The 21,180-nt window shown below is 42.4% G+C and overlaps 1 protein-coding gene across 3 annotated transcripts in view; it reads right to left on the bottom strand.

Annotated features, from left to right (window-relative positions):
* Positions 1-806: 806 nt before the first annotated feature.
* The window catches only part of SHLD1 (shieldin complex subunit 1), an 80,225-nt gene continuing 59,851 nt past the window's right edge, over positions 807-21,180 (bottom strand). Inside the window, exons 3-4 of one of the 3 annotated variants that reach the window (XM_036245645.1) lie at positions 2,018-2,258; positions 807-1,363 (exon numbers count right to left, since the gene is read on the bottom strand). In XM_036245645.1, the coding sequence (XP_036101538.1) occupies positions 1,252-1,363; positions 2,018-2,258 (353 nt within the window). In that variant the 3' untranslated portion in view covers positions 807-1,251. Of the gene's footprint in view, positions 2,259-2,680; positions 2,740-21,180 lie in introns of those variants that run through there. The other 2 variants (XM_036245646.1, XM_036245643.1) reach the window with 2 other exon arrangements.

Genomic DNA, 21,180 nt, shown 5'->3' with positions numbered 1-21,180 from the left:
GAAACCTGCCTACCAGGACACATTCACTCTGAATGTACACATTAGGCTCATCTACTTGCATAATCTGGTTTCTGGAAAGGTTCGGGGGTCTTATGCCAGTTAAATTTCACCTGAAGTTTCTCCAAATCTAATTGCAGTGTTGCCAGCTTCTCTTGTTGTCCCCCCACACCTCCAAACAAGTGTGATATAACCCTTTTCTGTCCATGTAATTTGTTTGGAGAACTGTCAAGGTAAGGATTAGTGTGAGGTTTCCAATGACAGTTTCAGGGAGCATGGTGCCAGGTGATGTCATCTACCAACCGAGTCTCAAATAGGGGTTCAGGACACGGCCATGGAGCAGACCATCTGCCAGCACATGCCTGCACCAGCAATTTAAAGCCACAAGGGTATAGTCAATAATATTGTATGATGTCAGATGGGTACCACACTTATAGGGGAACACTTCATGAGGTACACAAACATCTAATCACTATGTTGTATACCTGAAACTAATATATTGTATGTTAACTATAACTGAGAAATAAGTTTTAAAAATAATCTAAAAAAAAAAAGGTAGCCCTGGCCAGTTTGGCTCAGTGGTTAGGGTGTTGGCCCCCCGGACTGGAGAGTCCTGGGTTCGGTTCCCACTGGGGGCACGTGCCTTGATTGCAGTTTGTCCCTGGCCCAGGTTGGGGGTCGTGTGGGTGGCAGCCAGTCTATGTTTCTCCCCCTCCTCCCCTGCACTCTATCTGAAGATAAATGCAAAAATGTCTTCGGATAAGGATAAAAAAACAAAAAAGGTAAAGCCACTCCCTGGTGAAGTCAGGACAGAGCAGGTATGAGGGGGTCAACCTTTCAGAGGGTGACAGAGGGTGCTGGCAGCAGGCAAGCAGAAGGCAGAAACAACCAGAAGAAACAGTCCACCTGGACAAGGAGTCCTCTTTCTCTTCCACCACAAACTGAGGAGGCATCCGCCCAGCCTATCATCACTGAGCTTGCAAATACCGAGGGGGGTGGAGCATGTTTGTTTTCTCCTCGCCTTTCACATTTGCAATCTGGTGGAGGCTTTCTTCTGTTCTTTTCTTTACTTTGCGAATTTTAGCTGCTATTTTAGAAGGTCCAAATGTCCCTTCCACTCCCAGAAGTATTATAAATTGGGCAGTTCTGGATTTGGAGAGGCAAGGTCTGACTAAGATGTGAGGCACTGCTTGGAACCACATTTAAATCTCGTATGATTCTGGGACACACCTCCTCAACTGTGTGATCGCAGTTTTACAGCACGGCACACTTCTCGTATTTGATCCAGCATAGAGCTTTATTCCCTTCCAGAAATTCATCTGGTGGAAGGCTGTTCTCGTAGGCCAGGTTCTCCCAGAAGTAGTCTCTGAGTCAAGGATTCAGGAACAAGAGATTTATTAAGGAAAGGCTGCCAGGTGACACCCACCAGTGAATGAATGGGAGGACAGCAAGGCCTGATTCCCAGCGGAGCTCTGGGGGGTCAATTATGCCTCAGAGCACATCTTTCTTTGAGACAAGGAAGCTGGGCTTTCATGCTCCCAAACTAGCCAATCACTGGCCTCTGGCCGGGGGAACAGTACGAGGGAGTGTGGCTTGGGAGCTATAAAATTCCCAGACACCAGTGGTTCTCTGTGTGGGCTGAATAGCCTCCAGTACTTGCTGGCAGAGGCCAACTGAGGACTGCAGAGCACTTAGCTGGCAGCTGGACACACAGAGCTGGCAAGACGCACCTGAAGGGACCTGGGTGGGGCACTGACAGCGTCGGCCACAGGGCTGCCCTCCATATCCGTGTGGCCAGCTTTCACCACCAGGCACCAGTTATGGGTCTTCCATCACATTCTGCTGCAAGAGGAAATGAATAATATCTTTGGAAAGTCCAGGGGTCAGCTCTTCATCATCCAGAGACACACTTCCTTCTCCCAGTGGGTAGAAGCGGGCATCCCTGGAGTACTTCTGTAAGACGGAGCAGCCATCCCGGTTGAAAATGACCCGAGCCATTTGAAAACTGCGGAGGGCATACTTTTGGTTCTCCTGGTCCTTCAGTTCGTTGATTTTCTGAGACAGGCACCGGCAGACAGATGTGGAGAGTGCGTCTCCAGAGGCTGGCTGTGGACGGCCAAACATCTCATAGAACGTGTCCAGGGATTTCCGAAGCCCATCTTCCTCTGTCTTGGTCTCTGGTTGGCTTTTCACAGAAGGGTCAAGCCAGAAGTTCTCAGAGGTCCAGGAATCATTTTGTGTAGTGTTTACATTACTGCTGTCTGCAAAACAAACACATCCCAATACTCAAGCACATAGTCAAAAACACCAGAAAGATAATCAAGAGCGGATGATGTCTCTTTTCAACTTAATACACTTACTGCTACTGGGTAATGAATGAGCAATGGGCAGAATCAGATGATTTCAGAATCTGTTCTCACCATCCTGGGGTTATGCCATTTGTTTGCTCAAAACAAGAACATTTTACTTGCATGTTTCAGGGGTTCTTAACGGGAGGTCCTTGTAAAGAAGTTTGGGGTGGCTGTGAAGTTGGACAGGAAACATATCATATCTTTATATTCACTAACCTCTACCTAAAATCAAGCAGTTCCTTCTACGATGAATACAGGCAATAAACCCATTAGCAGAAATATCTATGACTTTGTCACCAATAGATCACAGCTATTTTCATATCACATTATACCTTGTTGAAGATGTTTTGAAATATAATTTATGCCCATTACCATGTTATGGGCTGGACTGTGTCTCTCCAAAATTCTGTTGAAGCCCTAATCCTTAAAGGAGATAGGGCTTTTAGGTTACTAAGGTTAAATGAGGTTATAAAGGTGGGGCCTCAATCTGTTAAGATTGGTGGCCTTATAAGAAAAGGAAGATCTCTCTCTTCATGTGCAGGAACCGAGGAAAGTCCATGGACACAACAAGAAGGTGACTTTCTGCAGGCCAGGAAGAGAGTCTTCACCAGAATCTTGATCTTGGACTTCCAGCTTCCAAAACTGTGAGAAATAAATTTCTTTTGTTTAAGCCATTTAGTTTATTATATATATATATATATATATATATATATATATATATATACAGTGATACCTCGGTTCTCGAACGCCTCGGTTTTCGACCAAATCGGTATTCGACCAGGAGATTCGAGAAACTTTTGTCTCGGAATCCGAACAAATATTTGGAACTCGAACTTCCGAGATGAGCCGAGTTGAGCCAAATGGCGTTCATTCGGCCCAGCGCGCCTTGCTTGTGTCATCAGTGTGAGTGCAGAGAGAGTCACGCTTTGTGGAGAGTCACGCTTTCCTATTGGGTTTCATTGCTTCGGTTCTCGAACAATTCGGTTCTCGACCGTCCTCCTGGAACGAATTATGTTCGAGAACCGAGGTATCACTGTATATATTTTTTTTATCCTCATCCGAGGACATTTTTCCATTTTTTGTACAGACAGAGTGTGAGGGAGAGAGAAGAAGAGAGAGAGAGGGAAATATCGATGTGAAAGGGCCATATCGAGTGGCTGCCACCCGCACGACCAACCAGGGCCAGGGACAAACTGCAACCGAGATACGTGCCCTTAGCGGGAACCGAACCCAGGTCTCTCCGGACCACAGGCCGACGCTCTAACCGCTGAGCCAAACTGGCCAGGGCTAGTTTATGATATTTTTTATGGCAGTCCAACCAGACTAAGACAACTACTATGAAATCACCACAGCTATTAGTGCTGACATTAGAGCTTATTATCTAAGTGTTAGGTTTTTTTTTTTTATCTTCATCCAAGGACACTTTTCCATTTTTTGTTCAGATAGAGTGGGAGGGAGAGAGAGAAACATCAACGTGAGAGAGACACATCGAGTGGTTGCCACCCACACAACCCAACCAGGGCCGGGGACAAACTGCAACTGAGGTACATGCCCTTAGCAGGAACTGAACCCGGGTCTCTCTGGACCACAGGCTGATGCTCTAACCACTGACCAGGGCTCTAAGTGTTAGTTTTAAAAACACATATTCATTACAATATCACACATTTGTTCTTTAGGTATTTTAATAACTATATTTCAATTTTTTCCTCGGTAAGCCTATATATTTTACTTTCTGCAGTTAAAAACTTTATTCTGCAAAAGGGTTGACTGGCTTCACCAGATGCCAAAGGGATCCATTGCACAACACAGTGAAGACCCTTAATGCAGACAGTTCTGGGCATTTATACACAGTTCACACATTTCTTTCTTTACTCCCTACTATAATCCTATAGACTCTGTCTCTAAATTGAAATCACCACCTTTGTGTCTTTTAAAAGAGCAGTAACAAATAAACCAAGTGATTTAATAATAGACAGTAAGAAGCCAGGATTGGAGCCAAATCCTAGTTCTTGAGCTAACTGGCTATACCTCTCTGGGCACCCTGATTCTTAACATAGGAATCTCTTAAGTTTCCTGATACAAAGAACTGTCTTATCATTGTGTTCTAGAAAAGCAAATAATTTGTAAGCTGCTGAATTCCTTGTACAGCCACCAGTTTTATGATTTAAACTATTATACTTTAAATCAAAATAGTACATTTTCCCTTTTTTGTTCTGACATAAGCTGCAGTTAATTACTAGCTTTAATTCTACACACCCACACCCCATCCCCGCGAACTCAATTAGTAGTTATAATAAAAAATATCTGTACTTGCTAGTGATGAAGAAAGTTGCATGATGCAGTGGTTGAAGTTTTAGAAAAGGAGCTGAGATTTGGGGTTTTGATTCTAGTTTTGTTACCAGCTAGTTATCTCTCCTTGAACAAGCCAGATCACCTTTCTCTTTTTTAAATATATTTTTATTGATTTTTTTGGACAGAGAGGAAAGGAGAAGGGGAGAGAGAGAAACATCCATCACCTGCCTCCTGCACAGCCCATATTGGGGATTAAACCTGCAACTTGGGCATGTGCCCTGACCAGGAATCGAACCTGTGACCTCTCAGTGCATGGGACAGTGCTCAATCCACTGAACCACACTGGAAGGCAAGCCAGACCACCTTTCTGAGATTCAGAGATTCAGTTTTTTCATCCACAAAACAAGAGTTCTACTAAACAGTCTCTCTTCCAGAGTCTCTATGGTCACATAGGGAAGAGAAAAGTATATGATCCAAAGCATTAGAGTATCCAGAAAGAACGTGGACATGTTCTATGAGATACACGTAGACCCACACAAGGACAAGCATTCATTGATCCAACACACAATTAGCCCAACAACAAAGCACTTAGCCCACCTTGAAGAATGGCTGATTGCAGGCTGGTGATAGCAAAGTGCAAGATGAACATTTTACTGTTCTAGAATGTTCGAAGAATGACAGCAGCATGTAAGGGGAGGGGGCGGAGGCCAGCTCAAAAGAGATTCTCCTGGCCAAATCTGGAACAACTTCAGCATCAAAATAAATCATGAAAGTATCAGATTATAACCCATTTATTAAAACAGAAAACCATTGCCATGGCTGGTTTGGCTCAACGGTTAGAGTATTGTCCCAAAGACCAAAGAGTCTCGGGTTCAATTCCTGGTCAAAGGCACATACCTCAGTTTGGGGTTCAATCCCCAGCTCCAGTCAGGGTCATGCAGGAGGCAGCCAATCGATGTGTCTCGCTCACATTGATGTTTCTCTCTGTCTCTCTTTCCCTCCCTCCCTCCGACTCTATCTAAAAAATCAATGGAAAAGTATCTTTGGGTGAGGATGAAAATAAATAAATAAATACATACATACATACATAAATAATTAATAGAAAACCATGAAAAATAATTGAAAACTTGATAAGGAACAGGATATTTACAAGTTTCAGAGTCCTTCCCTATAAAATACTTACTAGTTACAAAGTGGAAAAAATACTGTAATGGTGAAGATTGGTAAATACCTTAATCAAGTGATCTTGGTGAGCACCACTAGTAATGGGACAAAACAAAATCAGGTGCCACCTGACCAGATGCAACAGGAAGACCCAGCATTGCTTCCCTGAGAGTCCTGCCTAAGGTGCATCACCTGAACCCGACTACGAGAAAGTCACAGACAAAACCAAATTCAGAGACATGCTACAAAATGACTGACCTGTACTCTTTAGAAGTGCCCAGGTCATGAAAACCAAGGAAAGACTAAGCAATTGTTCACAATTGAAGTAGATTAAAGACACATGACAGTTAAACACAACATTATTTTCAACTGGATCTTTTTGCTATAAAGAACATTATTGGTCCTGACCGGTGTGGCTCAGTTGGTTGTGTGTTGTCATGTGCACCGAAAAGCTGCTGATTCAATTCCCTGTCAGGGCACATGTCCGGGTTGTGGGCTCGATCCCCTGTAGCATGCATGCAGGGGTCAGCCAATGTTTCTCTCTCTCCCTTCCTCTCTCTTTCTAAAAATCAATTTTTTAAAATCCTATGTGCATATATGCATAACCAGCAGACACAGAATATAGTGCAGTGAAGGCCTGGGTGGGGGCGGGACCAGGGTGGAAGGGGTCAATGTGAGGAAAAAGAGGAATATTTGTAATACTATCAACAATAAAGGTAATTTTAAAAAAAAACTTTAAAGAAAGAACATTATGTGGACAACTGGATGGGGGCTGAGGGTTAGATGGCAGTACTGTTATCATTGTTAATGTCCTGATTTTGATGGTTGCATTGGGGTTGTGTAGAGGAATGTCCTTGCTTGTAGGAAAATCAGGGATGGTGCGCATCAGGTTGGCAACTTCCAAATAATTTATGACAAAAAGTTATTTGTATTGTACTTGCAAGTTTTCTGTGAGTTTGAGATCATTTCAAGAAAAAATGCAAACAAACCTCTGAAGGAATAATTGTGGCCCAACAACAAAAGCCTTAGCTCAGGGCTTGGCAAAGAGCACTTGCCTAACAAATGGTACTGCTGTTAGAGAGCTGAGGGGAGAAGGGAAGGGGTCCTGCAATGGCAGGGTGAGGGGTTCCTTCCCACCTTCTTCCCCACAGATGATCCTGTCCTGGGGGCAGTAAGGCAGGAAGACAGGGGCTGAGACGGGTCAATGGGAAGAATGAGAGAAGGGAGATGCTTGACAGTAACCCGGGGCAAGTTGGAGAGTTCCTGAAACTGCCCACCCAGGGCAGCCATTTATACAAAGCATTCCAAGGAGCAGAGCATGTACTTATTAAGTAACTGATCAATAACTTTGATATGCAGGATTTTTAGTTTTCATCGGAGTTTCATTTTCATTTTTAATTTTAAAATCTGAAATTAGGCATCCTAAATTCAGTGTCCAAAAGACACCCCCACCCTCCTGCAAAAAACTAGCCTGTCTTTTTTATTTTTCATGCAAATGTCAAGCAGACTGCAACTCATCTTCAAAGAAACCTCCCTTCCCCTTTCCAAAGAGCAATAACAATATGAGTTGAGTCATTCACTGCATCAGTTCTTTAGAACGCTGCCTCCAGTTCATTGCAGTCTTTGATTTCCTTTTAAAATTTGCTTTACTACCAACTACAAAGCCATCTCTCTAATCATGTGGCTGGTGTGGTCTTTTGGAATCACTGTTTCTTCACCAGCAAATAAAGCTAATTGCTTCTTCTTCTTTTTTTTTAATGCACCTAAATGTGGACCAAAGGATGGATCTTTGATAGCTCCGTCAATTCCAGCTCAGTGTGCATCCTCACAGCTATGTTCAAGCTCACCTTATTCTACCTGTTGATACAGCTCAGACTTGCAGGGCTCTCAGCTTGGGACTGTACTATCTACTCTAGAGGGGGACTGATTGGAAAGTGCTACTTGCATTTAGTGATTGGGGTCAAGGATGTAAACGTCTTACAATGTGGAGCAGCAATTCTCAACTGGTGTGCCACAAACAAATTCAAAACATGCAATACCTGACTAGTCAGGGGCACTGACCTCTTTTCCCTTAGACTGTCAAATATAAAAATGACAACAGTTAACAGAACAATCATCATCTGGTGTGAATGAATCAAAATCATACCTATTTTCATTGTCAGATTGGAAAAAATGTATTTTTCGGTATACCGCACAATTTTAGTAATTCGTTTATTTGTGCCATGAGATGAGGAAGGTTGAAAATCAATGATGTAGAGGATAGTTCCATACAAGAAAGAATCACCCTTTCCCCTTACTCTCAGAAATTCTGGCTCAAAGGATGGGTTCTGGAGGAAGTGGGAAGTGAATGCTGGATGCCACTGCATTGTAATATGTTGATTTACCCTGAGCTCACCTTGCTATTGATCCTGCACAAGGGCTTCTTGCTGGTCCCATTTGCACTATGCAGTCTTCCCTTCTCAGACCTTGAGATTTTTTTTTTTTCCTAAGCAAGAACCCAAGTACCAATCCCAATTCTGGCATTATCTAAATTGAATGGAACTTCCCTTTTTATTTCAATAGGCTTCCAATCAGGAATAAAATTTCTCTAAGAAGTAACTAACAAGAAGAAAAGGAGGACCGGGCTTCCTCTGGTAATATTTTTGCATGCATTGTTTCAAGGTTACTATCTACCAGAGCATCTGTTTGCTAACTTTTCTTTTTTTAATCTTTTATTGATTTTAGAGAGAGAGGATGGGAGAGGGAGAGAGAAACATTGATATGAAAGTGAAACATTGGTTGGTTGCCTCCTGCACATCCCCTACCAGGGATCAAACCTGCCACCTAAATATTTGCCCCGACCAGGAAGTGAACCTTCAGTGTATGAGCTGACGCTCCAACCAACTGAGCCACACTGGCCAAGGCTGTTAGCTTTTCTTTTGACCAAAGAGAGAAAAAATACAGATAGCTGAGATTCTTATAAACCTATTTTTATATGGTCAGGAGTTATAGATGCTAATTTGAGTTCAGTAATCTGAGACTATCAATTAGCATGGAGCATTCGAGATTGATGGCTGTGTTCTGCGAGAGATGCCATTCACTTTCAGAAACCCAGGTGTTCAGTGGGGGTTTCTCCCAGAGAATCTTCACGGCTACTTCTGTGGTTGATAAACTCGGAGCAGGATTTTTTGTCTGTGAAACAGTTTAGCCTTCAACTTTAACAAGTTTCTTCCACATGAGTTTGATATTTAGAATTCTGTCTCCTTGTATCGGCATCAATCGCTGCCCACTCTGCCTGTTTGCCCAGAGTTTCTTTTACTAACAACTGCTAATTGGGAGGATCTATGGTTTCAAGGCTGTGCAGAGCTGGAAGAAACATGACTTAATTTAAGAACACAAACAATGATCAGGGTTTGAGGAAAGAAGGAATAGGTGGCTTGCAGTTTCCTTCTCTGTTGCTCCGAGGGGAAGCTGACCCTTTCTCTGGGCACTGCCCAGCACTCAGACAATCCTGCTGCCTGCTTTGTCTGTTGGAGGTTGCCTGGGTTCTGTGTGGCTCTAAGAAAAACTCATGGGCATGGGAAGAACAAGGTGAATGCTGGGGGGCGGGGAGATGTCCTGGTCATCAGTGGTCACTCTCTGGATGCAGTGACTCGGTTCCTCTATGCCAGGAGTTGGACTTCACAGGCCTCACAGGATCTCTAATCAGTGACACTACTATTTTAGTGTATGACGGGCTCTGGCCCATGGATCTGGGGGTCCTGCTCTCCTAGTGGACATCTTCCTGCTCCAGATCTCACTCTTTTCCTTCATCTCCTTTCTATTTCTATCACTCCTGCCTTCCTACTGCAGGAGTAGTGTCCAGGATCAACAAGGATCAGCTGTGTGAAAGTCTGACTGGTGCTCACACCTCTGCATCTTTGCCTTGAAAAATCCGGCTTCTTTCTGACCCTGCAATGCATCAGAAAAGCTCCCTCTTCAGAACCTTTGCACTTGCTTTTTCTCTGAGTGGAACACGCTTTCTCCACACATCTGCATGACTGGTCCCCTCACCTCCTTCAGGTCTCTGCTCAGATGTTACCTTCTCAGTGAGTCCTTCTGTATCCATCAGGATGGGCTTCATAACAAGCAAGCCCCAGACCCCGGGGGTATAAAACAACAAGGACTTTTTCTCCCATCTTCCAGCTCAGTGTCAACTACAAGTAGATGTGTATCATTCTTGTCCTTACCCTGGAACCCAGCTGACGGTGCAGCCACAGCCTCAACATTTCATAGTGGCTACAACACAGGGAAACGAGTGTGGTGAAGTAGGCAGTGACTGGGAAAACACTGTCGCTCTGTGTACATATTACTGGCCAAAGTTAAATCATATGGCCAAGTCCGATTTCAAAAGAATGAGGAAGGAAAATTCTCCTATAGGGAGAAGCCGAGAATAATAGTGAACAATAATTCAATCTACCATATCTTCCCTGAGCACACTATTTTAAATTACATTTCCCTCACTATACTAAGACCTCGGCTGTCCTCATGTCCCTTGTCAGCCTTATATTTCTATATAAACCTAATAGCATCTAACAATATATATGATTTGTTTGTTCATTACATCTTCTCCTACCCAAGGATTATGTTGATGCGCCTGGAGATCACATGCTACTCTGAAGGCAGCCAGGAGAGGTGTGCTGTACTGTGGAATCTGGAATCTACACTGATTAGAGAAGCATGAGCTACCCACACCTGACTGGTCAGTGCTGTGTCGCCCCGCCTTTACCTGCTGCCCCTCGGGACCACTCCTGCAAGTAAACAAGGACCAGCCTTCTTAGGTGGCCCAGTCATTCTACCTTCAGACTAAATAATTATAACCATCTACTATCCATGGCACGGGGCCCGGTCCAGTGACAGACGGGCAAGGTCCAGGAAGCAAATGCTGAGTAAAGCTAGGATGGTGGGTAATGCCGGGACTGGAAGGTGAGTCGTCTCCAGACAGGTGAAGCAGAGAGAAAAAGCTATAGCAGTAGGGGAAGGTACGGAGGCAGAAATAAATGCCTGGGAGGGTAGTGTGGGGCAGCCCAAGGGCAGAAAATTCTTACAAGGGAGGAGAGGCCCGGTTAGGCTGTGGAGGACTTGAGTGTCTCACAGAGAAGCCAGGAAAACCCTTCTGATAACTTCCAGCTTTGGTCATTCCTTACTGTAAATGTGCACTATCACGAGCGTTACCAGTACTTTCTAGGGTGACTGGGAGGTTTGCCCAGACAACCTGGGTGTATGCCTGTTGTCTCAATTAATTATTAATAGCACCAGGGAGCATTTGAGATCTTGCCTCCCAGCATGTCATCAGTTTGGCTCAAATAAACTTTTATAAAATTCTCTTTTAAAAAATTAATAGCACCCTCTTTCACTCTCATAAGGGCCCCCATCACAGGATTCATTTGTGCATACATGTATCATGAGTACATTATATATGTAATCAGATGCTGAAGGAGTGGGGCAGATACACCTGGGTCAACAGTGAGATGTTCCCACCCCACATCCCTATGTCCAGAGGGCTGGACTGAGTTTGGATGCCAAAAATAATCCTAGTCTGCTGTTTAAACAATAAGGTGTCTACATTCTTTTGTTTTGTTTTGTTTTGTTTTGTGGAAGCTTCCTCAGATTTGTTGTACTGTATTCCAAGACAATCCTCCTTTTCTTTCCCCTCTTTCATATATGATGGGATTTCTCCTCCCCCTTGCAGCCCCAGAAACTTGGTTTCTGCCCTGCAAGGGCCTCTATTCACTCTATCCCACGAGCAATTTGCTCTATTCCTCTTTCTGGTTTTGTCTGGCTACCTCCTTCCCTGCCGCTACGTAATAATACCAGCGCTGGAGAGTTAAGACACCTTGCTTCCTATCTTATTAATATCATAAAACTAATGACCAAAAAAAAAAAATCAATAAGCTTAAGTCATCCTTTACCTAATGGTAACCCTGCTGGTTTATACATTTTAGAATAGCAACCGTTCCTTTAAAGGATAAAATCCACATACTTAGAAAGGAGAGGAGGGTTGGATATAAAGATATTTAATACAATTTAACACTTCAAAGAGATGGAAGATCTGCTCAGGTGCTTTGAAACCATAGTCTCTGTCTGTACTTGTTTACATCTGAAGCTAAAACTGAACGAATCACCTGAGGGGAGGTGGCATATGATGTCACCTTCATCCTAATGACTAGCAGATGCCATGGGAAGAGGACAGGGCCCTCCAAAATGCAACTGCTGAGAAATAAAATTAATGCTGGCAAAAAAACAAAGGCGTGTGCGATTGGTGACCAGCCGTAGAATCAGGGGCCCAGGCCAGTTATATAAAGCCACTTTCTACTGTCTGATCTGTAGTTATCTTCTTCCTTGGTATATTTTCTTCAGAAATTGAAATGTTCTGATATTTACAGGGAACTATATATAATATCTAAGTTTATACCACTCCAAATCAGCAATTAAGATACTATCGTGCCTGGCCAGTGTGGCTCAGTGGTTGAGCATCAACCCATGCACTAAGAGGTCGCTGGTTAGATTCCTGGTCAGGGCACATGCCCAGGTTCTGGGCCCGATCCCCAGTGGAGGGCATGCAGGAGGTGGCCAATCAATGTTCTCTCTCACTGATGTTTCTATCTCTCTCTCCTTCTCCCTTCCTCTGTCTCTCTATGAATAAAGAAAAAAAAAAAAGATACTATCGTAGCCCTGGCCAGTTTGACTCAGAGGTTAGAGCATCGGTGAGAGGACCAAAGGGTCTCTGGTTCAATTTCCGGTTAAGGGCACGAACCTGGGTTGCAGGTTGGGGTTGGGCAGCAGACAGCTAATCAATGTGTCTCTCCCATGGATGTTTCTCCCTCTCTCTCTCCCCCTTTACCTCCCTCCCTTCCTCTTTAAGAGTTAATGGAAAAATATCCTCGCATGAGGATTAACAACAACAAAAAAAGATATCATATTTGATTCTTTTTCCTTGTTAAAGAGTTAAACATTTCAATTAAAGTTAACCACTTCTACCTAGAAATTTATTCCTTCCAGCCCATCTTCTTACTTTACATACAGATGTCTCCTTAAGCAAGAGTGTCACTTTGTGTGTGGTGGTCGTTTTAATCTCAATGAACAAACTTTTGCTTTTTTCAGTCAACTTTACAATTTTTTACTTCTAGCCATTGCTAATATATATGAATCTGCCTTATTTAGATTTCTAATATAGAAACATACTGCATTACTCTTCATCCAATCTCTTGCTGATGGCATATAGCTTGAGTCTAATTTTCACTACCACAAACAAGGCCTCAGTGAGCCCCCTGGTGCAGGCCTCCTTGTAAACTTGAGGGAGACTTTCCCTGGAAACACAGCCAGAAGGGGAATTGCTGAGTCAAAGGGAATCTTATCACTGTCACTAGATCCGAACTCACCTCGTCCACAGTGTTGTGGCATTTACCCCTCACCAGCAGAGCCTGGGTTCTCCTGTTTCGCTAGGGCTTTGCCAAGCCCTGATACCTAGAAATTTATTCAGACGTTTCAAATGGCACCTTTTTATCTGGGTTCTCATTTCCCTGATTACCTGTGTGTCTGAGCTGCTTTTCATAGACCTATTGGCCATTTGGGTTTCCTATACTGTGAACTTTCTACTCATATCCTTTATCACTTTTCTACTGGGTTTTATCTCTTTTCTCTCTTCTTTTTAATGGCCTACAAAATGAATTACAAAGAAAACAGTATCTTTGATTTTTCTTCGGGTCATCTTAGTCTGACGGGGATTAAAAAGAATGAGTGTGGGAAAAAAGACTTCATGAGAAGCCTCAGGTTTGTTTTGTTTTAATGGCGACTCTTCTCACGCAGAAAACCCTCAGTGTCAGCTTATTGCTTCCAAAATGTGATACTACTGCATTGGGAGTGGGAGAGGGAGAGGGGGGCACCCTGGTCTCATTCGGACAGGAAAATGGAGACAAAGGCCACGCCTTCAGAATCACTTGATGAAGGGGTTGGTAAATAGAATTGGAAAAGGCTAATCTCATTAATTTTCTTAATTAAAATGATCTTCATGTGGTTATCATTTGCCGTGATTAGGACCAATGATCTGCACGTTGGCAGTGATGAGCCAGCCAGGCAGGAGAGTTCAGAGCCTCACTAGATGATTCAGATTATAAGAGTTTAGGAACCACGGGCTTGGATCCTGAGAATGCTTAACAATTCTTTTCTTTACTATGAGATTGAGGCTTAGCCCGAGGCTGAATTGAAAACAGCTTAGTTTTGCACTTTAGTAACCAGTTAAAGACTCAGAACCTGACCCCTTTACAGCCAGGAAAGCCAATGGGAATTATCTGGTTCAACTCACTTTCTGGACCAGAACCTTAGAGCTGGTGCAGGAACAAGAACTACGCCCCCTCCCCCCGCCCCCCATCAAGCCCTGAGAGGGGACACAGAGAGAAGCTGTCAGACAAGGGAACCCCAGAGACAGTCCCCTTCGGCAACCATTTGGAATTAGGAGCTTTGCTGTAATCCTTGAAGCAATCATTTAAAATGTTTCCCCCAAAACGGTGTTTTACATTTTGTTTTATATGGCAAGTCTCAGCAGATTTGTTTCATATCCTGGCCTAGATAGTAAGAAACACTTGTGAGTAGAAAGGAAAAGCAAACGTTCAGATCAAGGTTGCTATGGCAACACCGCTTTTTTTTTTTAGCACAACTGTTTACTTCAGCAGAGTTAAGTTAAATGTGAACAGCTAATTAAGATAATGCTTGAAACTTTAACCTTCACTCTAAGAAAAAAATAAGCACTTCATTTTTTTAAACCTATCTTTATTGTTGAATGTATTACAGATGTTCCTCATTTTCCCCCATTGACCCCCTCCTCCCCACTCCCGCCCCCCTCCTGCCTTTTCCCACACTATTGTCTGTGTCCATTGGTTATGCATATAAGTTCTTTGGTTTATTTCTTCCCACCCCCCCAACCCCTTTCCCTTTGAGGTTTGTCAGTCTAGCAATGAATTTGTACTTCTTAACCCCTTCACCTTTTTCACCCATTCCCCCAACCCCCCTCCCATCTGGCAACCAACAAAATGTTTTCTGTATCTATGAGAATGTTTCTGTTCTGCTTGTTCATTTTGTTTGTAGATTCCATTGTCGCTAGATATGTATTCATTGCCATTTTGTTTATATTTTTTATCTTTTTCTTCAAGAAGACCCTTCAACATTTCATATAATAATGGTTTGGTGGTGATGAACTCCTTTAGGTTTTTCTTGTCCGGGAAACTCTTTATCTGTCCATCGATTCTAAATGACAGCTTTGCAGGATAGAGTACTCTTGGTTGTAAATTCTTCCTTCTCATTACTCTGAATATTTCTTGCCAATCCCTTCTGGCCTGCAAAATTTCTTTTGAGAAATCAGCTGACAGTCTTATGGGGGCTCCCTTGTAGGTAACTAACTGCTTTTCTCTTTCTGCTTTTAAGATTCTCTCTTTGTCTTCAACCTTTTGCATTTTGATAATGATGTGTCTTGGTGTGGGCCTCTTGGGGTTCATCTTGTTTGGGACTCTCTGTGCTTCCTGGACTTATATGTCTGTTCTCTTCACCAAGTTAGGGAAGTTTTCTGTCATTATTTCAAATAGGTTTTCGATTTCTCGTTCTCTCTCTTCTCCTTCTGGCACCCCCAAGATGTGAATGTTGGCACGCTTGCATTTGTCCCAGAGGCTCCTTACACTATCATCATTCATCATTTTTTTTTTTTTTTTTGGATTCTTTTTCTTTTTGCTGTTCTGATTGGGCGTTTTTTGCTTCCTTATATTCCAAATCAATGGTTTGCTTCTTGCCTTTACCTACTCTACTATTGAATCCGTGTAAATTATTCTTTATTTCAATTAGTGTCTCCTTTATTTCTGACTATGAATCCTTTATTTCCGACTGGTCCTTTTTTATGCTCTTGAGGCCCTCACTAAGTTCTCTGAGGTTCTCACTAAGTTCATTGAGCATCCTTATAAGCAGTGTTTTGAACTCAGCATCTGTTAGGTTGCCTATCTCCATTTTGCTTAGTTCTTTACCTGGAGTTTTGTTCTGTTCTTTTATTTGGGACCTGTTTTTTGTCTCCTCATTTTGGCTGCCTCCCTGTGTTTGTTTCTATGTATTACTTAATGAGAGATACGGGCCTAGCTGAGACCAGATGCTGCCTGTTTGAAAGAATTTAGGAGAACCTGAAGCAGGATTCAAGACAGGCCAATCCTATTGTTAAGCAAGTGGCAACAGCTTGGGTGGGCCTGAAAGTTGGGTGGGGCGTGGCCTCAGGTAATCACTAGGGCTGGGCAACCAGAGTGAGCCAGGTTGCTGGAGTCCCAGATATGGCGACTGTCTGCTGCCCCAGGGAAGGGCTCACCAAAGGAATAAAGGCCTCTGACACCTCACATCCACAAGTCAGTATTTCTTAATTTTAAGATGTAAAGAGGAATGGAACAGAACTATCCAAACAGAGAATGGAACAGAACTATCCAAACAGAGCCCATTCCAATGTTGATCTCAGCAGTAAGACTTTCTGAGATGGTGACAGACAAGGAAAGTCTGACCTTTTTCTATATACGGTAGCATTTTGGTTAGATGCTTATTTGTGTAAACAGGTTGCACTCCACATCAAACTGACATTAAGTACATCTATGAAGTAACAGATTGAATTGAAAACCAATACACCAGAATGTAAACATAGAGCTGACTGCTCCCTCTTCAAAGTATTATGGGATGGGGGGGGGGGAGCGCTCTTACTTTAAAACTGTGGCCAGTGCTGAGAGCGTGTTGGAGTCCCTTAAAAAGTGTCTTCCTATACACATATATGCATAGCCCATGGACACAAACATAGTGTGGTGAAGGCCTGGGGTGGGTGAGAGCCGGGTGGAGGAGGCAAAGGGGGAAAATGAGGGGACAGCTGTAATACTCTCAACATTAAAATAACATTTTTTAAAAAGTGTTTTCATTCTCTGTCAGTGTCTGTCTTCTGGATGTCCTCACTGGTGGCAAACGCCATCCTCAGAGAGCAGAATTGCCTTTTTGAACTGTCAAGAGTCATTAGGAGTGAATGATAAATGATTTAGGTGATCAGCAGGGTAACATGGCATGGGGCAAAAAGCAAGGTTCAGAATATAAATATCTAACCATGATGCTGTACCTGAAACTAATGTAATATTGTATGTCAACTGTGATTAAAGAGTAAACATTTATGTAAAAAAGAAAAAGAAATAAAATATATAAAATCAAGGTTTAGCTCCAAAAGGAAATTGCTTTTCTTATGTTTCACAAATTGGTTCTAAAAGCAGTTCTCACAAAGCAGTTCCCAAACCAGTTCTGCGCAAGGGCAGGCAGCACGGTTTCAGTGTGTATATACTTTCAAATGCGGTACCTTAAAGGACAGACCTGACATGGATTCAAGTTCTGGCCTTTATAAAAAGGCTCACAGCCATCAATCAGAACACTGAATGTTTCTATCCGGACAGCTGAGATCCTTGTGAGCATCAACTTTGTATTTACAAAGTTTGAGTTGGAGTCCTAACTTGCCCACTTACTGGCTATGTGACCTTGGGCAAGTTACTTAACATCTCTGAATTTCATGTCCTTACCTGTAAAATGGGCATAATAACAGCTCCTACTTCATTGGACTGTTGTTAGAATTAAACAATTTATTAGCATAAAGCCTAGCACATAGGTAAGTGCTCAATAAATGAAAGCTACTTTATAATTATTACCATAGTGACAGAGTAGTATCAGCAGCAGAGTTGTCACATGTGAGTATAAAGGTCTTTGTCGTTAAACATCTGGGATTTTTAAAAGTGGATTGTAAATGCTCCTCTATGTCCACTATACAGTGATAGACACTTTCATAAGGAAAGTCCAGATGAACAAGTATTCATTCCTGACTAGGAGGAACATCACTTTTACCAACAGCTACCACCCCATCCTGGCATGAGAGCTGATGAGATGAATCATAGCAAACGTTACCCACCTCACAGCAGTAGGATGATGACTACAGAGAGGTCCCAAGTGCATGCTCTGCAAAGCAGACATGATCCCAGTGAGGGTGGAAACAGCAGGTGCCTCCGTGTGTGGGAGTGTCAAACACAGAAGCCCAGACTATGAAGCCCTCCAGCTGTCCCCCACTGTGTGTCCCCAAGGACAACCAGCACCAGAGTGTAAGTGGGACTGAAATGACTCAGTCTCCAGAGAGTCTGATGCGGTGGTGGTGTTTGGAAGTTGATGGAAACTATAAATCAAGCAAAAAGCTTCAGGAAAAAGTTTAGGTGAATAAATATATTGAGGAAGGCGAAATGGGCTGCATTAAAAAAGAAAAGGTTGGGAAATCAGACAGAAAAAATCTAGGGTTCACAAAATGACTGCTGGCCGAGTCAGAATTGTAGTGCTGAGTTCAACTTAAACAGGTAAGATGAGACTGAAAATAAAATGAGAACAGTTATAGGGATTTTCAGTCTCCTTCCCTTTCCATCTCTTTCTCCATTTACAGTTGAATTTGAAGGACAGCAAAGCTTTGAGGTTGCTCTCCTGGACCAAAATCTTCAGAGAACATGGAAAACTCAGAGAAAATGGGAAAGTCCACAAACAAAATTTTAAATAGCCTAATATGATACAACCTATGCAGAAAAGGCCCACAGCCAGCAGAGAAGTGAAAGCTGGGGCTAAGTGACAGAAGATACGGGCAGAAGGGTTTAGGATGTATTCGTGCTGAAAGTGTTACTAACATGGATTCTGAAGGGCTAGAAGCAGGTGCAAATAAGGAATTGAATTTCCACTTCTATAAGGATACTTCTGGTAGGACTGCAGAGATAGTTATACATTTTTGACAAAAGAATATGGTGTACAAGATATGATGAAAATCCTCCCTGTTAACAAACATCTAAAAATGCTGGTAAAATATTTTTTTAATCTTTTAAAATGCATGACTGAGCTGGAATAAAGGAAATAAAGTCCTCAGAGACCAAAAGCAAAATGAGAGCAGGCATTTCAACAGGTAAGTGAAGGCAGACCTAGCACACCAGCTTTAATGGCCACACAGGAGGCAGGACACACGGTCTATCATGGTAGGAGTAGTGCTCGAAAGATCACTGCACAAAGCTGAGAGCCCTGACGCACACCCTCTGAGAAAAGATGAACTAGAAAAAATATGTATGCCTGGCAAAGGGTCACAGTAAGAAAACTTGTTTGTCTTGGCTTTAGCTCTGCCTGAGAGAAAAAGAGAGACCAGGTCGGTTGCTCACTTGGTAGGAGTGTCGACCTGTACACCAAAAGGCTGAAAGTTCGATTCCCTGTGAGGGCGCATATGGGAGGGAACCGATCAATGTTTCTCTCTCACATCGATATGTCTCTCTCTCTCCCCTCTCTCTCTAAAATCAATAAAAGCATATCTTTGGATGAGGCGGGGAAAGAGAGAGAGAGAAATATCTCTCCTAAGATTTAACCATAGCCAGACCTCACATATGCTTACGGCCTCTGTTGGGACTATTTTGTGGTCAAAAAACCTCAAAGCTAGGTATTTATTTTAATATGGTTCCAGATTGATGTGCCCTCCTATGTTTGGAGAAACCAAATGCAAATCCTTTTTAGAAAAATGTACTCTCGAACCAAACCTCAAAAGAAACCCTATGCATAAAGTTCCACTGAATATGGGCTCACAATAAAAACGATGCTCACAAAATACATCCAGAACAAGACCCCTTTACTGCGAGTGAGAAAACAAAAAGAACCAGCACCAGAACAAGGCTCAGAGAAACATTAAATATTGGAGTTCATGGACGCAGAATACAAAACAAATGTGCTTAATATGTTAAAAAATACAATAGGAAATAGAAAGTTTAAGTATGAATAAAAGACTATAAAACATGAATAGGTAAATTAGAAAAAGAAACAAAAATAACTAGAAAAAAGTCATAATAATAGTTGGTAAAACAAGATTAGATACCACTGAAAAATATTTGAAAATAGAAATCAAATTTAAAGATATTACTCAGAATTTAGCACAGACAAGGAGATGGAGAAAACAAAACAGAAAAAAATAAGAGATGTAAGTCCAAGTGAGAAAACTTACTATGCATCTAACTGGAATTTCAGAGAGAGATAATAGACAGTGGGGGAAGGCAATGCACAGTGAGGTAATGGGTAAGAATTTCCTAGAACTGGCAAAAGTGTGGATTCTCAAATTTAGCAATCACAATGTTTTAAAAGCAGGATAAATAAAAAGAACTCTATGGCTAGGCACCAGATAAAACTGCAGATCATCAAAGGCAAAAATAAAAATCCTAAAACCACCCAATAAGAAAATACAGATTACCTATAAATGAACGATGATTAAGTTGACTGCTGTCTCAATAGCAGCAATACAAGTAAGAAGGCAGTGGAATCATATCTTCAAAGTTCTAATAGAAAAGAATGGCCAACCTATAGCCACTCAGGAAATTGAGATATCAGTCTCTTAATTGGCCAGATCAACACAATGATAAATGTCATAGCCAGATTGCCTTCATATCCAAAGTTCATTCTCTAAGAGTGTTTCAAATGGATAATATTCGTATCACCTAGATTGATTTAGAGAGATGTTGCCTGAAGACAGAGGAATGCATTTTCTTGGTTTCTATTCCTTTGATGACATGAATCGGTTTAATTTACTACTATAGTCCAGCTATCTTTAAAACAGTATTCCAAACTAGACTTTGATGCCAAATCACATGTGGTCATTTTTTTTCTTTATTGATTTGAGGGAGAGAGACAGAAACACCGATGAGAGAGAATATCGACTGGCCAACTCCTGCATGCCCCCCACTGGGGATTCAGCCCACAACCTGGCATGTACCCTGACTGGGAATCGAACTGGCGACATCTTGGTGCATGGGTGGACATTCAACCACTAAGCCATACCGGCCGGGCTCAATTTTTTTTTTAATCCTCACTGGAGGATATTTTTCTATTTATCTTCAGATAGAGTGGGAGGGAGAGAAAGGGAGAGAGAGAGAAACATCAATGTGAGAGGGACACATCGACTGGTTGCCTCCCATACAATCCCACCAGGGCCGGGAATGAACCGAAACCGTGGTACATGCCCTTGGCCAGAATCAAACCCGAGACTCATTGGTCTGCGGGCGTATGCTCTACTGCTGAGCCATACCAGCCAGGGCTGATCGTCTTAAAAGTATAGTTCATGTCCACCCTGCACTTTGCTTCTGAAAGTTTCATTCCATAATAAACCAATTATATAAAATCATTAAAAATCAAAGTTACTCTAGTTGGTTTTATAAAAAACACACATGCTTTTAATGTTTTGCAGATGACATTTTCTCTCTCTGTATCAACTATTTCTATTTACTTTTCAAATAATTACAAACTTTATCTTTCTAATTCAGTTCATGCC

The sequence above is a fragment of the Molossus molossus genome, unplaced genomic scaffold (genome assembly GCF_014108415.1).
Source record: "Molossus molossus isolate mMolMol1 unplaced genomic scaffold, mMolMol1.p scaffold_m16_p_6, whole genome shotgun sequence".
NCBI lineage: Eukaryota > Metazoa > Chordata > Mammalia > Chiroptera > Molossidae > Molossus > Molossus molossus.
The sequence above is the reverse complement of the archived record's forward strand: the minus strand, read 5'-3'. Positions and strand labels throughout refer to the sequence as shown.